This window comes from Gorilla gorilla, chromosome 1 (genome assembly GCF_029281585.2).
Source record: "Gorilla gorilla gorilla isolate KB3781 chromosome 1, NHGRI_mGorGor1-v2.1_pri, whole genome shotgun sequence".
NCBI lineage: Eukaryota > Metazoa > Chordata > Mammalia > Primates > Hominidae > Gorilla > Gorilla gorilla.
In genome coordinates this window covers 142,803,001-142,826,430 of record NC_073224.2, presented here as the reverse complement: position 1 = coordinate 142,826,430, position 23,430 = coordinate 142,803,001, and the positions used below count along the sequence as shown (strand labels likewise).

Genomic DNA, 23,430 nt, shown 5'->3' with positions numbered 1-23,430 from the left:
TTGTATAAAAATGACAATAACTGTGGCTCCTAGAATTTGAATAGAGCTGTGCTGTGTATAATACTTTCACACATATCTTTTCATTTAAAACAATAGAGTTGAGGCCTTCTGACATTATCCAGTATATATTTTCCCTCCTGCCAATCCCTTGCCTGGACTGTTACAATAGCTTCTAACTGGTCTCCTTGTTTCTGCCCTTGCCCCTCTAGCAAACTGTATCAACACTGCAGCCAGAAAGAGCCTTTGCAAAAATAAGCCAGATCATATCAGTCTTCCTTTCTAAAAGCCTTACTGGTTTCCTGCCAAGGGCTTTGCTATTTCAGGGTCTTTGCACTTTCTGTTCATTCTGAATGGAGTGTTCTTCCCCTGGATACCCACATCATTCATTCCCTCACTTTTTTTTAGGTGTTTGCCCATATGCCATTAAACAGGCAGGTGTTCCCTGGCCAGTCTCTCTAGTAATTTTTATTCTCCTAAGCTTGTTCTATTTTCTACATCACACTTGTCACCATCTGACATATTATGTATTCATTTGTTTATTTGTCATTGTCTGTTTCTCCCTACTAAACTGTGAGCTCCATGAGAGCTGGGATTTTCACTACTGGATTGTGCCAATGACTGCTATAGTACCGGAACATAGTGGTTGCACATTAAAGATTATTGGACAAATTAAGAAACATACATGGATGAATTTGACAACTGTTGCCAACTAGAGGTGGAATTTCATTGATTGCATATGCGAGACAAAATGAAACAATACAAAGTATTGGTAAAACAATCGGTGCTTTCTGACCTTGTGGACCACTTTCCTACTCTTAAGACTTCCTTTTTGTATTTCTTCCACACTATCATTTTATCTTGGTTATCCTTCTTTCTTTGATCACTTCTTCACATTTGTTCCTCCAGAACTCCCTACTTCTTCATAGAGTATTAGGTTAAGTAAGAAATAAGAAAATACATGTGCAGCTTCTATCTTGGGTCTGGAACACAGTGGGCGTTGGAAATGTCAGCTCTTTCTCCTTTATATCCTCCAGCATAGGCCCATAATTCCTTTATCAATTTCAAAACACTCAAATCTAAGTTTTTCATGCTACACCCCAAACCCCCCTCAAACCTAAAACACTAACATCAAAACCTTAACTCATTATCTTTTATTTTTTTTTATCTCTGTGGAACCATAAAAAAGCTGGACATCTTAGTCTTCTTATTATCAGCTCTTTACTATACCTATGCCTAATATAATGAGAATCACTGACTCTTGGAGGAAGAATTAACAAGACTTTATTAATTTCATCTCTGTTTCCATTACCATAGCCAATTACCAAATCCAGGACCACATTATGGCATACCTGAAATATTCTCAGTTCCCCATTCCCTTCTAATCTCTACTTAGTCTACAGAGCTCCTTAAATGTCACTTCCTCAAGGAGGCTTTCATTGGCCCCTTCAATCTAAATTAGGTCTCACTATGAAACAGATTCTATATATCTTGCATTTTTTCTATGTAGCTCATATCAAAAAATAATTTTATCTTGTTAGTGTGATTCCTTAATATCTGTCTCTTTCTATATTCTGTATGCTTTATGAGGACAGAAGCTGTGTATGTTTTATTTATTGCCCTGCAGATGCTCAATTCCTAGTGCATTGCTTATCTCATGGTAGGTATGCAATAAAGATTTCCTGAAAAATACATAGGTTTCTTCAAAACTTCCAACTTTGTTGGCCTCCAGAGCTTTATGTATTTCTATTTTCATTCATCAGTTCATTTTATTGGACAAAATGGAAATGAATAGTCATCTTAACATGGATTTCTTTCAAACTGTTCATTTCAAATATTATAGCTAATAGTAACATTTATTTAGGACACATTTGGTGCAGGCACCATGCTAAAAGCACTTCACACATCATCTAATTTATAACTCTATGAGGCAGATACTTTTATTCTTTCCATTTCACAGATTAGTTAGCTGAGGCAAGTTCATGCAGCTATGAAACGGCAATGCCATAGTTTGAACCTAGGCAGTGTGACAGAGTAGTCCCATGCCTAATTCAGGAAATTCTTTCACCATAAACATAATCTGTTAAAATTTTACAAACTTTGCTTTGTATTTCAATGAGGGCAATAGTTTCTGAAGACATTTTTATGGTCACTTTCTTTAAATATGTCTGCTTGTTAAAATGACACTGGAAAGTCCAAATTCAGCTTCATGACACGTCTCTCCTCTTATGCAAGATATCTTAATATATTGTTTAGACTCCTTTCCCTCTCTGCTTGCCAAAGATGTAGTTTCCTTAATCATGCCCTTTCTGGCAGCTTCAGCTATTCTCTCCCAAACATATGCAAGCATATGCAAGCCTGGATCATTCTCATATAAACAAAACAATCTTTTCCTCTACTCCATTCCTCTTCTTATCCCTTTCCTACTGACCTTTCTCAAGTTACTGAAAGCGTATTCTGCACACTTTGTTGTTACTTTCTCAGTCTTCATTCATTCCTCAAATTATCACCTCCTGGATTCTACTTCTCATCATTCCATTGAAGCTGCTTCTTGGGCCAGGAAAAGCTAAAATGTGATGGGTCTGAAGGTTATGCTAAGGAGCTTACCTTAGGATTACGGTTACGATGGGGGAATTTTAAGCAAGGGATAAAACAAACAGTCCTACATTTTTAAAAGACTCCTTCATAATAGTTGGAGAATGGATTAGATAAGGAGGACAAAAGAAAGCAGGACAGTTAATATAATGTTTTAGAATTCCAGGAAAGAATATGTAAGCAACACACTGAGGCCTCAGCATTATGTAAAGAATGTAAGAGGAGGGAGATGTAAGAGATAAGAACAATAGTCATTGCTGACTAGCTTGTGAATAGGATGAGTAATAAGATGACATCCAGGCTGAACTGCAGCTTTTTGAGTTAGGTAAGATGGGGTTCATTGAGACAGAGGACTCAGGAGGAAGAGCAGGCTTGGAAGGAATGGGAATCAGTTTAGTTCTAAGTATGATGACTATTGGGTTCCTTGGTCAGACGATGCAGGTGGAGGTGACCCCAAGATATGGTGACACAAGTCTGAAGTATAGAAAAGATGTCTGGGATGGAGAATAGTTGAGTCATTGTGTAGGAAACGTTTAGATTTATCATAAAGGAAGATTATACAGAGAGAAGGAAGCAGAGAGGTGAATACAGACACCAACGTCATGTTCTTTCAATCCTTTTCTACTTTCCCCAACCTGTTCTTCAGCTTCCATCATATGAGACTACACGCTGCTCTCTGAACTCAGTGATTTTCTCAAGGCCCACCTTCCCCTACCTCTTCCATGAGGTTAATATCAGAAGGAAAAAGGAATCATATTAAACATATTTCAAAGTAAAGGATCAAAGCTACAGGACAAGAAATAATTTTGTTTTGTAGAAGTGTAAAAGGGGTATCTTAAGTTTGGTATTAATTAAATAAGGAGTTTAGAACCCAGAATTTTGAATTTAATTAGAAGTTTTCATTTATAAAGATTTAAAAATCATTTATTATTGGACAAATAATTACTTACGGCATAAAACTTTTTTCTAGAGATTGACCATCCTTATTAGAACCTTGTCTAATTCATTTTTGATTTGCCCTTGAAAAGTTTTGGAAAATTTTGAGAGGTCGAAAATTTGAATATAAAGTAAACGATGCAATTTATGGTACATTTTTGTCACTGAATCATAATTTGAGAGATGAAAGGGATCCCTTTAAAATGCAAATATTGAGGTCTTGGAACAACTGTCTATTTGGAAAAAAATAAAGTTGTAACTGTACATGATACTTTAGAGCAAAACAAATTTTAGAGAAATTGAAGTAAAATACAAACATTAAAATCCTAAAACAACTAGATGGGGTAAATACTGATATAATCTTGTGGTAGAAAAGGCTAACCTAAGCAAACAAACGGCAAAAATCACAAAATGAGCCTTTGCTAGAGATGATTACACAAATTAAAACTTCTCTGTGTGTATGTATATGTGTATATATACATATATACACATACAGTTTTATAGTATAATATAAATATAAATACACAGTTTTATATTTATAATACAGTTATTTGTTATAACAAATTTAATCTCTAATTTTCTAAAGAGATAACTGCATTTATAAAAACTGAAAATGCTCGCTTCCCCGAAAACCTCGCCACTATCAGCTACTATTTTGTTTTTTGACAGGGCACAGCATCTGCCTAGAAATGACAACAGGTGGAATGAGCATGGACATTCTGGGGAGAAGGCCAAGGCAGTGGAAAATCCACCAGACATTGAGAAAATCTACCACAGCTGCCCATTAAGATGTTGACACTGATAAGGTCTAAGATGCTGGTAAGATGGTATCTACAATGTCTTGAGGCTTATGTAACATGTAACACCAAGGACATTTCACTCTGGATAACCTCTAAAGTAAGACAACTTAGGAGAGGAACATAAACTTGCACTATTTTTAATAAGATGCCTTATCCCTCTTTGATACTTCAGAAATCTTTATCTACATCCAAGACTTCACAATTCTTTGGTTTATTTAATTCTGACTTTGATTTTTTTTTGATTAATGATCTACAGGCTTTCATGCAACCACAGATTTTTTGTTTGCTCTGTTTTGTTTTTTGTCTAAGTTATCAATATTTGATATATAATCTCTGAAAGATTTGAGGGCTAGAAAAGGTAAAAATGCTTTCATAATCATATTGCACTTCTTTTATTTCAAATATAAATAATATCTTCCTTTAGAAATTTTTACACCTAAGGAAAAGATGCCTAGAGATGGAGATTTTACATTTAATTCAAATTGATTAAGAAGAGAGAGAAAGCTGGGAGAATTCCTATTGAGAGGTGAAGCCAGCTGGACTTCCTGGGTCCAGTGGGACTTGGAGAACTTTTCTTACAAGAGGATTGTAAAATGCACCAATCAGCACTCTGTAACTAGGATTGTAAAATGCATCAATCAGTGCTCTGTAAAAACACATCAATCAGCACTCTGTAAAATGCACAAATCAGCACTCTGTAAAACGCACCAATCAGCAGGGTCCTAAAAGTAGCCAATCACAGGGAGGATTGAAAAAAGGGCACTCTGATAGGACAAAAACAGAATATGGGAGGGGACAATAAGGGAATAAAAGCTGGCCACCCCAGCCAGCAGTGGCAACCTGCTGGGTCCCTTTCCACGCTGTGGAAGCTTTGTTCTTTCGCTCTTTGGAATAAATCTTGCTGCTGCTCACTCTTTGGGTCCTTGCCACATTTAAGAGCTGTAACACTCACTGCGAAGGTCCACGGCTTCATTCTCGAAGTCAGCGAGACCATGAACCCCTGGGCAGGAACTAATTCCGGACACACTATATCTCCAAATCATATAGTAGTCATAGCCACACATTGGCAAAAAGGCTCGTGAAGGGCTGTAGGTTCTGGCCTTCGCATTCCATTAGTGTTCAGTTTGTTCAGTTCATACTTTTAGTGGCACAAAAATAATATAACATGAACAACTCAAGAGACGATTTGGGGCTTTTATGCTGTTAAAAGTCCCAAATGTTCATTTTATTTAGAATGATGGCATTGAAGTGCTGGCACGCTTTGTGGTCAGCCACTCCCTTTGCCCTTTCGGAACTCTGTATTGCTGAAATTTTGGAACATTGAGTCTGGACCACTGTTTTTAGCATGAGATACATTTTTTTTTCTTCATAGGTAGAAGGAATTTTTAAGGGTTCCAGTCTCCAGTTGACTGCTAAAGATGAATTTCAGTGAGGTCTACTTGAGAACACATAAAAGCAAGCTTTTCAGCTGATATTTCAAACAGAAAATGGAGATGTAGGAGTAGAGTGTCATCAAATACAGAAGAATGAATTTCAGTAACTGCAAACTACATTTTAGTGATGATGATTTCAGACAGAATGCCATCCAGTAACACCTCCATTTTTCTCATTATGACTGCTTCGAAACAATACTGTCTTGAGGGTGACAGAAAAAAAGAAGGTGTGGTTACAAAAGGGTTACCTGAGGGATCCTGGTGGTGATGGCACTGTTTTGTATCTTGACTGTGGTGGTGGATACATGAACCTCCATACATGACAAAATTGTACAGAACTAAATACAACACACACATAGAAGTAAAACTGGAAAAACTTGAATAGGATTGGTAGATTGTGTCTGTGTCAGTATGCTGGTTGTGATATCATACTATAGTTTTGCAACATGCAAAACAGGTGAAACTGGATAAAGGGTACACAAGACCTCTCTGTATTATTTCTTACAACTACATGTGAATCTACATTTCTGTCAAAATGAAAAGTTTAAGGAAAAAAATCAAGAAAGGTAACACATACTCATAATTCTATCTTAGTGTAATTTTTGTTATTACCAGAAAATAATCTCCTGAGACCCAAATAAATGTCCAGGCTTTCCAGAGGCCAAACCAGAGAAAGATTTTCCAAAACTTTCAAGTGCTCACATTGATATTGATGTGCTTATTGATAACTGAGTTGTACTACATGACTAATACAAGATATCTTGGAGTAAATTATGGATTAAAATAATTTTTAAGTGACTATAAGAAAACTAGGAATTTCATCTTAATATCTCCTGACACATTTAATGTATATAAAAATTTCCATGACATGCATGCTTGCCAGTGTTCTAAAAAGTATAAAATATGCAAATAAAAAAGGTTATTTTATAATTTAAATGCAGTTTTCACCATGGACAGATGTTTTTAAAACTTTCATTATAATTCTAAAACCAAATTAGTGATACATTTAGGCAGTAAATAAACATTTTAACTATATTTGTATATTTAACCAGTAAAGTAGGCATACTTATATAGTTGGCATAATTTTTACCTTGATGGTAGGAATAGGCCTTTTGGGAATAAAACAGTTTCTCTTAAGTGGTGAAAAAGCTACATTTTGTTCTTTCAGTCTAATCTTGTTTTCTGCTATGATTTTCTTGCGCTGTTCCAGATAAGGTCCAAAACTTGGCAGTTTCTAAAAGGAAAACACACAAATAAGGAAGCATGTTAGCTCAGAGAAGAGAAAAATGGGAAGATATAAACATATAAATATTATCAACAAACAAATGTGTGTCTAGGGATTGTTTCATGTATACTGTAACTAGATCTTCACTCATTGTTTTGGACCACTAGTCTTCTTGGTATCAGGTTCCGTCAATTATTAAAAAGAACACAACAGTACAATACTTTTACCAAATATGTATGTATTACATATACAAATGTTAATTAAAATACATTTCTAAATGGAAGAAAGTTCACAATGGCAAACCAAACCCATTCACATAAAACAACAGCTATTAGTTAAACCATTTGTTTGGTTTGTATAGACAGAAGGTGAAACCTATTGATGCTTTTTTCCCCTTCATCAGGTTTTTAGCATGATATAGACACAGTTGTAGTCCCTGACAAATGCTTTTGTCAATAGCAAAGGTACTTCGCCAAAGTTCTCATCTGTATCTCTATTTTATTGTGTTCAAATTCTTACTACATCTCTTTAAAGATTGTAACTAATGTTGATTGCAATTTACTGGAATAGCTGAAAAACAAAAATGGTAAAAATATTGATTTCTCTGTACAGAAAACAAATTTTATTTTGCATGGAGGCAAAAATAGAAATGAAAAGGAGAGGAAATATTACAGTGCTTAAACAAACTCCATCAGTATTCAAAATCACATCACGGAGCTTTAAATTTCAAGGTTATCCAATTGTACTTTACAAAGTTCATTTAGAAAGATACCTGGGCGTCATGGAAAAATGCTAAGTGGTTTCAAGTTAACACGAAAATGCCCTCATACCATTCATTATCCCACAATTATTTTCTCTTCACTTTGTCCTTCCCCTCTTCTAGAACCTTTGATCTTCACTTTTACTGACACATACTGCTGGTGATACACATCACTGAATTCCAAATGTTTTGTGTCGGCCTGTAACCTGGAATTGCTAGGTCTCTTTCATAAGACTGCAAAAATACCCTCTCTCTCCTGCAGAATAAAGTCCATTTATCTAGCTGATGGAGGTTTGGAAAACTACAGCACTCGAAGGTCATCCTGATCTCTGACCTAGCAAGTATTTTGGTGAAAAATCACACTTGTTTCAAAACACTGGCCTCCACATTTCAGCTTGCATAACGCCCCAGGAAAATGAGTTCTCTGGTCCTCTAGAGACCTCAGTAGAGTAGGTAAGCTAAACTTAAACCATGTTCCAATTAAGCCGAACTGCAAACTGCAACTGTAATTCATGTTAGCAAAGAACGTACTTATGTGGAAATATCTAAGATTGTTACTTCCATTATCAATTCATTATAATTATGTCAACAAGTCAAGTAAATGGAAACAATGTTATGAATGCCAAATTAATTTATATACAATGAGACTAGAACTGAGTACTTCATCTCTACACCTTAATGCTTTCTTAATTTGTAATATTTAATTGTTGCAGTAATATGAAATGATAGGATGGAGGGAGATAGTATTTTGTATCTATTTTGCTATAAAACAAGTGATACTGACTTGCTAAAAGTGTAAAATAAATAAGAGTATAAAACAAGTCCTTATCACATATATAAGCATCCTTAAAAGACAATGCTTTTATGAAATGGCTTTTTCTTGGGGCATATGAGGTATATGAGGTGTTAGGGATTACACTTGGTGCCAAAGAAATGCCTTTGGGGTCAGATAACACCACATAAGGTGGCGAGCACATGTCCACATGATATAAATCTTCAGAATGTCACCCCCTGCGTGCTTCTCTTATACCTCAGGGGCATCTCAATCCTAATCTAATATACTCAAAGACTATCAAGAACGGTTAAGTGTTGAAACATATGACCTCTGGTTCTAGCAGATGCCTCAGGTTAGCAGGCTCCATGAAAATCGGAACCATTGTTTTCCCTGTTGGGGTTTACGTGGTTCTCTGTTTGGACTTTACCTTACTCAACATCATCTAATTTCACCTAAGAGTTTTGTAAAGGCCATTCAAAAGAAATCATTCTTGCAACCTTTTAATCTATCTTCCTTTAAATGTACATCAGAGGATAGTATATTTTTTCATTTAGATTATTATTTATCCAAATGCAGACAATGAATGTAGTTAAATTTAAACCATAATGATTTCAAATTATTTCAACAATGGTAATAATAACAATAAATTTTTGAAAATCTTTTGATGCTGAATATAATACAGCCTGTGTAAATATCCAACAGCCTGATATTTTCTGTCATTTTTTGCAATGATTGACCACATTTGCCATACATAAATTATGTTACACAGCCTTCCCCTGGCTAACATGCTAAGTTTCTAATGTGCTAATTGGTTTTATAATTAGTCCTAAAGAGAGAATCTCAATTTAACATAAAGATTCCTACAGGATTTTCTTTGTGCATTGGTTAGAAGAATTAATGGACTAAAAGGAAAACTTGCCAATTTTTTTTAATTGAAAGCAAAAAAAAAAATACCAAATATCAGTGACTGCTCCTTCCACCTTCCACCAAGCATCTCCACGTCAAATTGGGTTCATTTTTGTTTAATTCCTCACTGCTACATGGAGCTCTCAGAGACTAAGGTATAGTACCAGCTTCCAAAACTTCAAGGCTGCTGTAGACATTTTGCTTTCCTTATTAGTTTGAAAATTTAAGTGCTTTAAAAAATATGTTGTATATATTAAAGTGGTCCTAAGGCTATTTAAGTACTGAACATTTTAAAAGTAAAGTTTTCCGAAAACAAAAAACATCAATTCTCTCCTGCAACAAAGGATCAACCGATCACCTTTACACATACTACATTTAGGCATACATTTGTGTTTTGATCTTGCAAAAAAAAAAAAAAAAAAAAAAAAGGAAGAAGGAAAAAGCAAGCAAGCAAGCAAAACAAAGCTAAGAAAGAGTGAAGATGAATGCATAGTTGGCCACTGTGTGTGTGTGCAATCAGTGATGATTAATAAAGCATTTAGTTCAAATCTCTGCCTGAACATACAGTTAATTGATTTCCTATTGCAGGAGGAGAAGCAGCAGGACCTGACAGTGCCAGCAGCAGGAGCTTTTCCTCTTCATTCATTATTTTCTTACAGAAAAGTTGTAGCCTGCGGTAACTCAAAGTGAGAGGTTTTGAGCGTCACGCTATATTTCTTAAACAAAGGAAAAAGTTCTTTAGGACTATCAAAAGCTGCTTTGTAACTGATGAACTGAACAAAGCTCAGAAATGGTGTGAGTTTTGTTTCAATAGTTTCTCCAGGGATTCATCATTGATGAATTTGTTCTCACCAGAAAGGCTAAATCCTACTCATTTAAAGATAACAGTATCTTACACTAAAACTGTCTCTATCCAGATATAAAAAAAGCATTACATTGCCGATAGAAAAGTGACAACATAATGAATCAACAATGATACCTTAAGCCAGCAAAGCTTTAAGGTAAAGAAGTCTATTTGGATTATAATTTATTCATGGATCAATCTAAAGGTAATTGAGCATATTATGAAGTAGAAAAGGGTTCTTGTTTGTAATAGAAGCAAGCACTTGTATCTTCCAGTTTAAATTGCATAATTTTTATGAGAATGGCAGCAAGTTGCCTAATAGCACTAGTCTGTAGTACTGTAATGGATCAACTCTATTTTCTTAATCACACTCTCTTATCTAATTGGAAACCATAACAAGAAGACAAGTAATTACTTTGATATCTAAATTGTAATATGTGAAAGATGAAAATATTTCCAGCTTATATCAGAATATATCACTCAGTATCATATATATATGTATATATGTATCTTATTCAGTATAAACCTGAAATCTATCTATTATCTATCTATCTATCTCCTTTAAACCTATTTCGTGTGTGTGTGTGTGTGTCTATACAACTGACAGACTAAAGGATAAGTTACATGTAAAGGATATCTAAAAGTTGACTTTTTTTCCCAAAAGACATGTTTGCATATGACATAGCTCTATTATTTATCAGTCTTTTGACATTTATTCAACAAATACAGTATTGAATATCCACTCTGGGCCAGGAACTGTCCTGTGCTACACTAAAGGCTAAACAATTTCCAGACAGTGTAGTACAAATTATCATTGTTATTAATTTTGTAAGTATCTTTTGCTATTCATTAAGGGCTAGTGTCAGATTGAATTATATGTCAAATATACCTGGTTATTGCAGTTATCTCAAGGAATAATATGCCAGACTCCTTGGAAAACTGTTTGAACTCAATAAAATGACCAATAATTGCAGAGAAAAATGAAGAAAATAAATGTTCAAAGAGTTGATCTTTAAAAAACTCAAAAAGCTAATTGAAGTAGTTCTTGGATACCTAAAATAAAAAATATGGGAGCAGTGTGGTATAATGGTTGAGAGCATGGGTTCTCTGAGTCTATTTCATTATCTATAAAATGGCCATTGTGAGGTTTAAATAAAGTAATCCAGGTAAAGTTCCTAACTCACCCTAATTTCAATCTCTGTGCTCAGTATGATTCAAGGTAGCACAGGAGATAGAGATGAGAAGTCTCTTTTCTGTTCTGTAGTTTCTGAATTCAGTTACTTTTCTTCTTTCCTCTTTTCAATTATGAAAGTAATCAGTTACTTACATTTGATGCTGATTTTTATTTCAAAATCAGTTTTAGCATGGTTTAGAATCAGAAGCTCAGATTTTCCCATATGTAAGTGGCATGTAATGCTTAATCACTGATATAACAGTAAGCAATGTTTCATGATATTATCAAATTTGGACAGTGGAACACAATAAAAAGACAGAGACAGAAAGTCCATCTACATATTACACGTTACCATAGTGCTATGTGATGGCTAATGATGCAAATCAGTACACTGGCATTGGACTTGTAAAATATATGAAATATGAGTATTAGTTTAACCTGATAAATGTAAGCTACAACTTTTGATCAAATGTGTGATATCTAAATAGGTCAAAAGCAGAGATAGTTCATGTTTCATAGTGAAAGTAGAAAGTCAACATTCACATAGTGATGAGGGAAATAATTTAGAAGTCAAATTTGCATTAAAATCAGTTTCGCACTCATTAGCTGTGTGACTATGAGCCAATTACTTTACTATTCTGCTACTAATTTTCCTTATCAATGAAATGAGAATGACAGTATCAAACTCACGATGTTGGTATAAGCATTAAATGGAATAATATTTGAAAAATGCATGCCTGCCAATTTATTCCCATAAGCCTTAACTGCTTCTATTGCATTGTGTACTGTGCTCTGTGTTTCCATGTTTGCTCATGCATCCCCTCTGCCAGAATACCCCATCTTGTCTTTTTCACCTGGTACATGCCAATTAGGCTATTTAGTTTCAGCTCAGTCTTCATAACACCTAAGTAATCTCCTTTACCGATTACCCTCCCTGCCCAGTGGTTTAGAATATCCTGGGCATATTTTAATCTCTGTGCCTACTGCACTGCCTTATCATCATTAGCTTATGTGTCCATCTGCCCAGCTTGAGATCCTAGACAGGTAACTTTGATCCAGCACATAATAGGTGCTGAATATAATTTTTCAAAGCTTAATGAATGAATGAATAAATGAATGAATGAATATCTTGAATATATTTACAAAATCTTTCTGGTTGTTTGAATTGTCAAACAATCCCAAACAATTACTTTCAGAAACAAATTAAAGTATATAAATAGGTTTTCAAATATGACATGAAGTAAAAAATCGTACTTATAGAAAAGCTGTGATTCATACATTCAGAAAACATTTATAAGGAGCCAGACACTTGAAATTTATATAGAAAGGATAGTGTGTGACCTTAAAGAGACTATATTAATAACAATTGCAATACCCTGTGACAAGGGCTGTGGCAGAAGTGACACAAACTGTTATATGAGCAGTGACAATGTGTATCTAACCCAGGCTGAGGGGTCAGAGATTTTCTAGAAGAGGTGTCATCCGAGCTAAACTCTGAAGGATAAGGTGAAGGTAGGATGGCAAGTGGTGCAGTGGAGGCGTGAGGTCAGGAAAGGGGAAGATAATCCTCCAGGTGGAATAAACAGCGGAGGGAGAAGGGTGACAATTTGGAAAAGGCACCGGGGAGCCAATGGACTGCTAACCCTCTGTTCCATCGTTCATAAGCTACAAGAGGGTGAGGCACTTCACCTGTTTAAAGCAGGCAGAACGCATTTTGTTGTGAAGTGATGAAGTCGGATCATGAATTAGGAATAATGTCAATCAAGAGAAGAAAGTCTAACATTCATGGAATGCCAGCAAAGGATGATGGAAATAAGACTTGCTTTCTGCTAAGTGCTGTGCAGGTGCTGGGGCCCAGGCCACAAAGAGGACCAGGAGACTGTTCCTTCCAAAAGCAGTTTATAGCCTTATGAAGAGGATTGAGTCATATTCAAAGGAACTCAGATAAGAAAATTATTATTTTCATACTGAAACAATTTAAATAACTCATATCAGGTCTCTCTTTAAAAACTGTCATTTTTTAAAGTAAGTATTTTTGAAGAAATACCTCTAGGTTGGGATTTAGGAAATGTGGTATTGATGGCATGTTTTAGGAGAAACCAGAACAAAGAGATGGTCCAAGCATTATGCATGGAGAAATGTAGAATTTTGAAGGAGAGGGGGAATAGAAAAGAGAGGAGAGGGTAAAAGGAAGTGTGAAAAGAGAGGGCAAGAGAGAAGGAGCAAAGCCTGTTGGTATGAGGCTGAAGGACTTTTATAAACAGGGAGAGCCACTATTTAATTTTAAGATGTTTGCATTGCTCCAATCTAAATCCTCCTCCATAGTCTTTATCTAAGAACATCTGCTACACACTTACATGTCTTGGTGAGACATTTGGAGGAAAATCAGGGAAACAGGGTTGAGTTTCATGGTTGGGTTGGCATATAGCTGAAAAGAATAGAAACCAACAGGAGGGAGGTTTGAGGGAGATTCAGAATTCAATGACAGCTGGAATTTATAGCCAGAAGCAACCTAGAGAACAGAATCTCTGGGGATTTTGTAGCAATTTCCAGAAGGACAGGACTGGGTAAAGTCAGCTGACATGTGGCTTACGTCCGTCATTGTAAGGAGAAATAAGTAGAGGACGACATGCACAAACAATCTGATGTAACCCAGATCCAACGAGCAATTAATTCCAACTCAGAGGTTAATACAATCTTTACAGTGAAGGAGGAATTTAAACTATGCTGAAAAATTCTGAAAGGGGAAAGCAGTGCCTAGTTGTAGGAGGAGAAGAGAAGTAAGGAAATGAAGTGAAGGAACTACAGGATGAGCTTATCCTTATATGGCTAAAATATACTAAATGTCAGGGAGATAGTGGGGGATGAAGCTGGACTATCTATAGATAGGGCTCTGAATTCTGGGCAAAGTGTTTGGATTTTATTCTTTAGGGTGTATGGGAACACCAGATATTTGAAAATGTGTGACCAGATCCTCATAGTGGCAGAAGGAAGGGTGGACTGTAGGATGATGGCGGTAGCAAAAAGGGAGAATGATCCAGAACGTTGGAGATGGGATTCTGGTAGTGGTAGGAAAGTGAACTAGATGAGTTCTAAGGTCATCATTATTTTCAAAGCTGTTATAGTAGAAAATTAAAAAAGGGTTCTATGGTGTAACGGTTAATTTTATGTATCATCTTGACTGGGTTAAGAGATGATGCCCAGGGAGCTGGTAAAACATTATTTGTGGGTGTGTTTGTCAGAGTGTTTCCAGAAGCAATTAGCATTTGGATCAGTAGACCAAGTAAAGAAAATACGCCCTGAGTAAAGAGAATGTGGGCGGGCATCCCCCAATTGGTTGATGGCCTGCATAGAACAGAAAGGTGGAGGAAAGGCAAATTATTCTTTCTTCTGGAGTGAGAGCTAGGACATCCATCTTCGCATGCTCTTGGATATCAGAGCTCTAGGTTCTTGGGCCTTTGGACTGTAGGCCTTATAGCACTTGCCCAGCCATCTCCTCCACCATCTGCTGCCCCCCTCATCTCTCAGTCCTGAGGCCTGCAGATTCAGGCATAGAGTTAAGTATGCCATTGGCTCCCCCAGTTTTTAGGCCTTCAGAGTCAGGCTGAATTACACTACAAGCTTTCCTTGTTCTCCAGCTTGCAGATGGCACATCATGGGACTTCTTGGCCTCTATAACAACGTGAGCCAATTCCCATATTAAATTCCCTTTTACATACCTATATATAACCAATGGGTTACATACAGATATAACCTATAACCTGTTGGCTATAATAATATAACCAATTGGCTGCATATAGATACAGGAGGGAATTGAATATATAACCTATTAGTTATGTATGGATATATAAGAGGGAATCTAATATGTTAAATTGGCTCTGTTTCTCTGGAGAACGCTAATACACGTAGTATTCGGGAAACAGAGAACCAACACTGACTACCTGTCCCCACACCAAGGCTCCAATATTGATCTTCACTCCCACACTGCCTGCTGACTGCCTCACCCTGACTCACAATGGCTTCTGCCTTGAAACTCCTGCATGCTGTCATTCTTCCTGACAGACTTTTATTTCCACCTCTTTGTTGGTCATCTTTCTGCAGATGACCCCTCCTTTATCACCACCCCCTGCTCAATCAGATTCTTGACTTTTAAAATTACATAGGAACTTTGTTAACTGGGGCCTGCATAGTCTATGAGCTGCCAAAGACTTACTTCTTAGTCAAAAGGAACATAAAGCAGTGTTGGTGGACAACCTGGGAAGGGTAAAATGACTTAGTTTTACTTTCCTTGCATTCTAAAGGACCTTTGCTTATATTTTGTAGAGATGATGAGGTAAGGGAGAAGACGTGGGGAAAATCAATTTCCTCAAAAATGGCTGAGAGGGGATTATAAATTTAACAAGGGAGAGGGAAGGAACTGCACCATCATCATCACCTTCACGAATATATCAGCTTATTAACTGATCATGGCTATATACCAGACACTTTGCAAAGCACATGAATACATTATCTCTTCCTTATTGCGAAGAAGATAAATAATATCCATGAGTTGGGTATTCTAGTGTCCATTTATACACAACAACACTGAGGGGCATAAAGACTAAGTAACTTGCTACAATTAATTCAAATCCAAGTCTGCCTGATGTGAGACTCTGTGCTATGCTGCCACTCATATTTCTTTGTAGTCCTCACAAAGTTTTGTATAAGGTAGGTGTTTAATATGCTCTTTATTTATTTAAAGAAGCATACTACCTACATACTCCATTCCTTGAAATCCATGCTTCCTGTTTTACTTATTCCACAAATTTTGAAGGGAAAATGTTTTGCACAGTAGAAACCATTAAAAAAAGATGCTGAACACATACCAAGCAAAATATCTGAATTAGTTTGGTCCTGTTTATTACTGGCCTCAAGTTTAATGAGCTCAAGTTAATACAGGTGAAAGGCCAGGGTGTTACATGCAGAAGTTAATGAAATACTATAGAGCTGCTGAGAAAATGATTAGCAGCCAAATGTGAATTTAATATACTTCATCTTCAAGAAGCAATGCCCCATGGGAGGCATCTTGCTGGGGGAGGTAATGTGGCATATTGGAAACAGCACTCACTTTGGAATTAGGAGATGGGGCTCTGATCTTCGCTTTGCTGTCAGCTGGTTTTGTGACCTATGGCAGCCTGATGACTCCCTCTGTGTCTCAGTTTTCTCACCGGTAACATGAGGGGGTTTGACTACATGATCTATGAGGTCCCTCCCAGTGATATGATCTGTTTTGTTTTCAAATTCACAATTAGAATTCCTTAGGGCTTATGCCTAGGTGGCATCACATTGTCTGTGAATGAAACATCAGATTGAGTCATAAATTATAACTCTTTCCATCCTACTTAACTCTAGAACATTCTGAGTCTATTAGGCTATAACATATGGATATCATGGATCATGTTTATCAAAATTCCAAGGTTGGATGGGTTCATAAACTGTTTTAGACTTCATTAGTAAAAGGTAAAACTAAAGATATTGTAGCTATTTTACCTCACTATTAAATAATGAAATCTGTATAGAAAATTAATAGAACTAAAAATATTTTTTTAATGAAAGCTATTATAAATCTGTATGAATTGGGAAATTCATACAGTTCATAACTAACATTACACTGTAATTATCTTGACAAAGTTTGATGTCTAGTTACAAACTCATCTGAGACACACTCTATGGAAAATCAACCACAAATATTAGAAGTGAATATAAATGATAACAGGCATGAAATTACTAAAGAGGTAAGAATAAAATATAGATACACACGTGGTTGCATTTGGTACATATTAGAGTTTTAGGATTTGGGAGAAAAAATAGAACCTTCTACTAAAGCAATGCAATATGCAGAATGATCATTGATCTTAGAATGCAGAAACTAGCTGAATGACCTGGGGCAAGCCACTTGCCCTCTGTGAGCCTCAATTTTCATCTGTATAAAACAGAAATAACAATGATCACCTTGCCCATTTGTTCTTCACCACAACTATTTAAAATAGGAAAAGCATTAATAGATGATTAAAATACAGCTGTTACTAAAATACAGCTGTTACTATTTTGAAAACTCTAAAGCATTATAGAACCAAAGTATTACATTGTGCATAAATCTCATTTATGCACAATATAATAAATAATGTAAAGATGTGAGTGCTCTGAATTATAAAAATGTCACAGAGTATTAACAACACATAAAGAAAGATTTTCTCAGCAACAGTCCTTCCAGTGCCTTAGGAGTACTTGGGTGAAATAATTTGCTTTTGAAATCCACCTTCAAAATGCTACTGCTTTCATGGCTAAATGTTGCATAGAATGTCAAGGGCAAAAACCAATGAGGGAAAATGGAATAAAAATTGCCTTACACAATGGAATGGAAGCAAAGGAAAACAGAAAAATGAGGTGATGAGGAAAATGGGACTGCTATAAATGTGGAGTAAAAAAGCATACAGGATTCAGGCTATATTTGGAGCAAGACTAGGTTAATCAATTTTCTTCCATATTTATGCAATATGATAGCTAATATCCTCCTATGCAGAAACACCTGTCTTAATCCCTTTTACAGCACAGGACATAAAATATTACATTTTGATCCATCTAAAACCCTATTTAGAGTTACAGTTCAGAGCATACTGGAATGAAATGATCATCATTTTGAAAGTCAATTTTTAGTAGTTCTATGCTAAGCAGCAGATTTATATTGGAAGGAAAATAAAAGCAAGTATAAGTTTTTTAATATAAAAAAATCTTTCTAATATAATTAATTAGCATACATGTATGAAATATTAAACATGGGAAAATATATTTTATTCATTTGGCAAAGTGCTCCACAAATAATAGCTTCTCCATGCAGCTACAGAATACAGTAACAAACATCCATAAATCAGAATTCATCTCAAATCTAGGTCTCCCAACTCCAAGCCTAGTGCCACTCCCTCTACATTGGCCATGAACTTCCTGAAGTTTTTGGGCTACTGTTTTGCACAACAATACTTAAAGTTTTTGGTGTTTTAGGAAAAGATACTGAGGGAAGGACCTAATAAACTACATCCTTGAGAAAGACTCCTTCTTTCAGATGTATTTGTTTAGTATTTACAATTTGTCTAGTACATGCTATGGGCTGACCATTGAAGACATAATGGAGAATAAAACAGATATGATCTCCTTCCTCAGGGAATATGTAATCACTTTTAGTGCAATAGAATTAAACATAAGCAATCCCACTCACCTGCACTTTCACCCTCTGTCTTCTCTTCCACTACTAAGAGAGGTATCCTATGTCCTTTAAAAGACTCCACTCATGGACTCCACCTCACGTACCCTTTGATCATCTGAAGGAATTTGCTTCTGTCATTTTTATCTTTGACTATTCAACAATTCACCCTCATTTTTACATTATTTTCATTAGCACACAGATACACTTTAGCGTCTGTCATCCTAAAAACAAATATGCTAAGCATAACAAAACAATTTCTGTGACCCTACAGCCACTTTCAGGCATCATTAATTTACTTCCCTTCAAACTTCTTTTAAGCATTTTTAATAGTGTCTGTCTTCACACCTTCACCTCCTATTCACTCCTCAACATACCCTTTTCAGGAATTTGTCCTCCATTCCAAACAATTGAAATGCTTCCATAATGAAGCTAACAACAATCTTTATTGTGCAAATCCTGTGGCCACATTTTTGTTTGTGCTCATCTAACTTTATCTCTCAGCATCATTAAACTTAGTTGACCCTTCTTTCCTTCTTAAAACACTATCCTATTGCTGGGCACAGTGACTTATTCCTGTAATCCCAGCACTTCGTAGGCTGAGGCGGGAGGATAACTTGAGCCTAGGGGTTTGAGACCAGCCTGGGCAACATAGAGAGACCCCATCTCTATTTAAAAAAAAATAAACAAAACCCCCACTATTCTGTTTTTCATCCTACGTCACTTCTAAGTGTCTCCTTTGCTGGGTAGTACATACACCCCAAATCTCTCTACTTTTCACCATTTCCATTGATATGGCTCTAGTCCAAGGCTCAATTGCCTCATCCTTGGGCTACTGCAATAGCCTCCTAACCAATCTACCTGCTTTCTCTTTTGACTTGGTATAATGTATCCTCCTTATAGTAGCCTGAGAAGTTGTCTTAAATAGAAACTATGACAGATCATTCCTCTGCTTAAAATCCTTCAATGATTTCATTGCTCTTAGAATAAAATCGGAAAACATCACCATGACTGTAGGTTTATCTAGCCCCTGCCCACCTCTTCAGTATATTTTAACCACTGTCCCCTTTACTCACTACACTCCAGCCATATTGTTCTTGCTATTCTTGACAAATCTTATAAGATCATATGACCTTAGGGCCTTTACATTTACTGGGTTTTTTTTTTTGGTCTGCATCCAGATCTTTGCATAGTTGGATCCTTCACATGTTTTAGGACTCAGATAAAACGTCACCTCCTCACAGAGGCACTCTCGGATCACCCAATCTAGAGTAGGCCTTTCAAATCACACTCTTCACATCTCCTTTTTAAAAATATTCACATCGTTTATTTGCTTACTTTTAAAAATCTCCAACCCCTCTAAAAGGTACTAGATTAAAATGTTCACTAATCTTATTTACTAATTTCCAGAACCTTGAGCAATGCCTGGCTCATTGTACACTCTTGAATGAATGAAGGTACTGGGTAATTGTACATTTATACACAGTACAGTCTTGAACTTAGCTTGGCTTCCAATTCTGGCTCCATTTTTACTAGGTTTTTGACTTAGTCGTGTTTTGCTTAACTTTTGTAAGATCTCAGTTTCCTTACTCATAAAATGGGAATAATATTTTATAAGGTTGTAAAGATTATATAATTTATATAAATTGTATAGAGTGAAGCCAGAGCTTAATACACAATAGGCACTTAATAGGCCTCTTTGCCATCATTATAGAAATTCTTATCGTCAACATTATTTTTATTATAGAAATTCTAGCAATGTCTCATAGCTTTTTATTAACTTTGTGAATTACTTATGTACACAATGACACTATTTTAATGTATTTATTTTTTAAAAATGTGCTTTTAAAATATTTTGCCTTGTGCTTAATATTATGATATAGTAAACATTTCCCATCCCTTCAGCAAACCATTTCTCCAGCATTTATAAGGGAAGTCAATGGATTAAGCATGTTGTACGTGATGGAGAACTGCTTATTTCACATTTAGACTGCATACACTGTATAAAGTCAGGATTGCTCATACAGTTATGTAATTTTGTGCTCCACATGTTTAAATAAGTAAAATTAAGAAAATGAAGATTTGATAGTTGACAAGTAAATGTAAACACCAGTGCTTAAAGAATGAAAGCAAGACCATTCTGTAGCCTAAACTAGATGCTGTCATCTGTGGGGGTTAGGGAAGATGCTAAGATCTGAGCCTGCTACCATGCTACTTCACGAACATCTGGCAGTGTGTCACTTCACAGGCAACAACATCTTCTCTAAACAGAAGAGACTTGAATTCATCAGGGATTCCTGTAGTACAGTATATGCTTAAGTTAAGTACCTGCTTTCCCGTGATTTCCATAGATTATCATATTCATGATACTGTGGAGTGAAAGCATTCTTCTCACTCTCTAAGTAGAACATGAAAAAGAAATTAAAACATTGGCAGGCACTTTGTCTCCAGTTTGTTGGACAAGTAAGAAAAGGACTTTCCATCCATTAATGTAAATGAAATTCTGTCAACTTAGAGCATTTAAACAAAGATGACATCAGCCTGTCTATTAATAAATTCCTGACAGGATAACAATTACATTTGTAGTTGACTGTTTTTCTTTCAATAAATGTAGGTCAGTGGGTATTTTTAAGGAATCTATTTAAAATAAATTCGCAAACCCCAATAACTTTTCTCCTCATCTCTGTTAACCCAGAAAGTAACTTTAACATGCACATTCTTGCTTCTTAAGAGTGGTTTTCAGAATATTGTGGTCAAAGCCTTTTTAACACATGTAACTGTGTAATTAAATATGTGTGTGCCTACTGTGCTATATACACACATATACATACAATGCACTTCCATAATACATATATGGTATCTATATTCTACCCCAATATTTTGAATTGAATCCTATAGAAAGATTTAAAGCTACAGAGGGCTCTCTGTTATCTATGGATGGTTCTTCCATTTAGGGATAATCTGGGCCCTTGTGTTACTGCTTCTTTCTGACTTGTGCATTTCTTTCATTATTGACTATCAGAAAGGAAAGGTAAGAAAAGGTAATAAATTGATCTAGCTGGTTAGTCCTCTAGCCTTAGGAATCCATTTTGTAGAGGAAGAAGAAGTGAATTTAATGAATAAATTGAGTTTGGGGGGATTATGTGTGGAATTCACTAATCTACCTGGCCCAATACCCCATTAGTTAGATTTGAGAAAGTAAGTTTCTAAACAGAATCAGGATGAGATTTTCAATTTCATTTTGTGGAAGGTCTTTCCAAGACAATGTGTTTTCTCTGTCTAGGGGAGTTTTGGAGATGGTATATGTTGATATATTTGAATATCAGTTATAAGTACTACCAAAACAGTGAATAATTTTACCTTCATTTATTACAAATTAAAAGCACAGCTCTATATTTCATCACATTTAAGATGCTATCATACATTGTTTATTAATACGATAAACAAGAAAATATAAGGAAAATATATTGTTTAAAATATTACTAAAACTTTTTCACATTCAGCATCTGGTAACTTGACGATATAATCAATTTTAAGGCAAACTGATTCAGAGGTATTAAAAATGAAAAAATGGATGTCTTAGATTTGGTAAAATGCATTGTGTTTTCTAAATACTTACCGGCTCAGTTCTAAGTCTCCTTCTCATCATTGTTAGTAGCCATAATACAGTAATGGCATCTCATTACTCCTAGGGCGATGCTACATGGAAATTACATCATCATTCCTAAAACCCTATTTATAAATGAAAGTCCAAATTTTGGATGTATAAAACTTCAAAATTTGCCATCATAGAAAAGCAAAGAATAAACCTTGTTCTACTTCCAGCATTATCCCAGAAAATGATGAGTGACTATCACAAAGAAAGAGAGGTGAGGGTGAACATTACCATATGTTCTTGAGTCGGGTTAAGTCCATACCTGAAAACTTCTGAGATAGGTGTCTTTATTGTTTCTTGACTCCATTTTCCTATCCATATCTCTTCTACTCTTCTAGAGGTATGTGGTGCTAAATAATTTTTTAGGTTAAAGACTATGTACATTATATATTTGTATTTGTGTCTTCTAATGTGAATTCAAGGAGAAAATAGCATAAGCAATATTTGTTCCTTCAAAGAAACTCAGGATGTCCTAACCATTTTATAAGAGAATGATTTCCCTCTTGTATTTCTCCATGAATGTCTTTGCATGAGTTAAATATTTGAAAGGTTGACAGACTTAGTTATTTCTAGAAGAAGTTTCTGTTGATCAGTGTGCAGGGGTTAATTCTGGGACTGCCCCTTAGAGATATTTTTCTAGGGCAGAATGAGCCACAAAGAGAAAGATACACAGGACAGTGTGAATACAGCATCATTACATCATTTAATGGCTGATGGTGGTTATGGCAGCCAATAGTCTGAGGAAAGCAGATTTTCCCTGAATGATAAAAAAAAACCATCATATTAAATAAAATCATAAACAAATACCATATATTCCTGTTAATCATCCAATGATGAAACTGTATATGTGAATACACTAATGCATTCCTTAAATGCAAATTACTGCTAAATTTCTAAGTAAACTGTCTTCCACTTCAGAGCCATTGTAATCCATCTCTTATGTCAGATGAACTGTGAGACTTATCCTTCTGATCGCATAGGATTTACTGCTTTTCGTCATTCATCTCTCACACTTGGTAATCCTTTTACCTCTTCCTTCCAAGTTTGTAATTTAAATGCACTCTATTCACAACTGAAAAAAGGACCCTAGTGT

At 35.6% G+C, this 23,430-nt stretch overlaps 1 protein-coding gene and 1 long non-coding RNA gene across 3 annotated transcripts in view; one reads left to right on the top strand and one right to left on the bottom strand.

The window, feature by feature from the left end:
- Nucleotides 1-23,430, bottom strand: part of DPYD (dihydropyrimidine dehydrogenase) — an 841,965-nt gene that overhangs the window by 13,928 nt on the left and 804,607 nt on the right. For both annotated transcript variants that reach the window (XM_031002041.3, XM_055373871.2), the window contains one exon: nucleotides 6,852-6,995. In XM_031002041.3, coding sequence (XP_030857901.3) covers nucleotides 6,852-6,995 — 144 coding nt within the window. The remainder of the gene's footprint in view (nucleotides 1-6,851; nucleotides 6,996-23,430) is intronic.
- The window catches only part of LOC115930640 (uncharacterized), a 222,593-nt gene continuing 203,438 nt past the window's right edge, over nucleotides 4,276-23,430 (top strand). Inside the window, exon 1 of the long non-coding RNA XR_004067265.3 lies at nucleotides 4,276-4,347. This is a non-coding gene — a long non-coding RNA (uncharacterized lncRNA). The remainder of the gene's footprint in view (nucleotides 4,348-23,430) is intronic.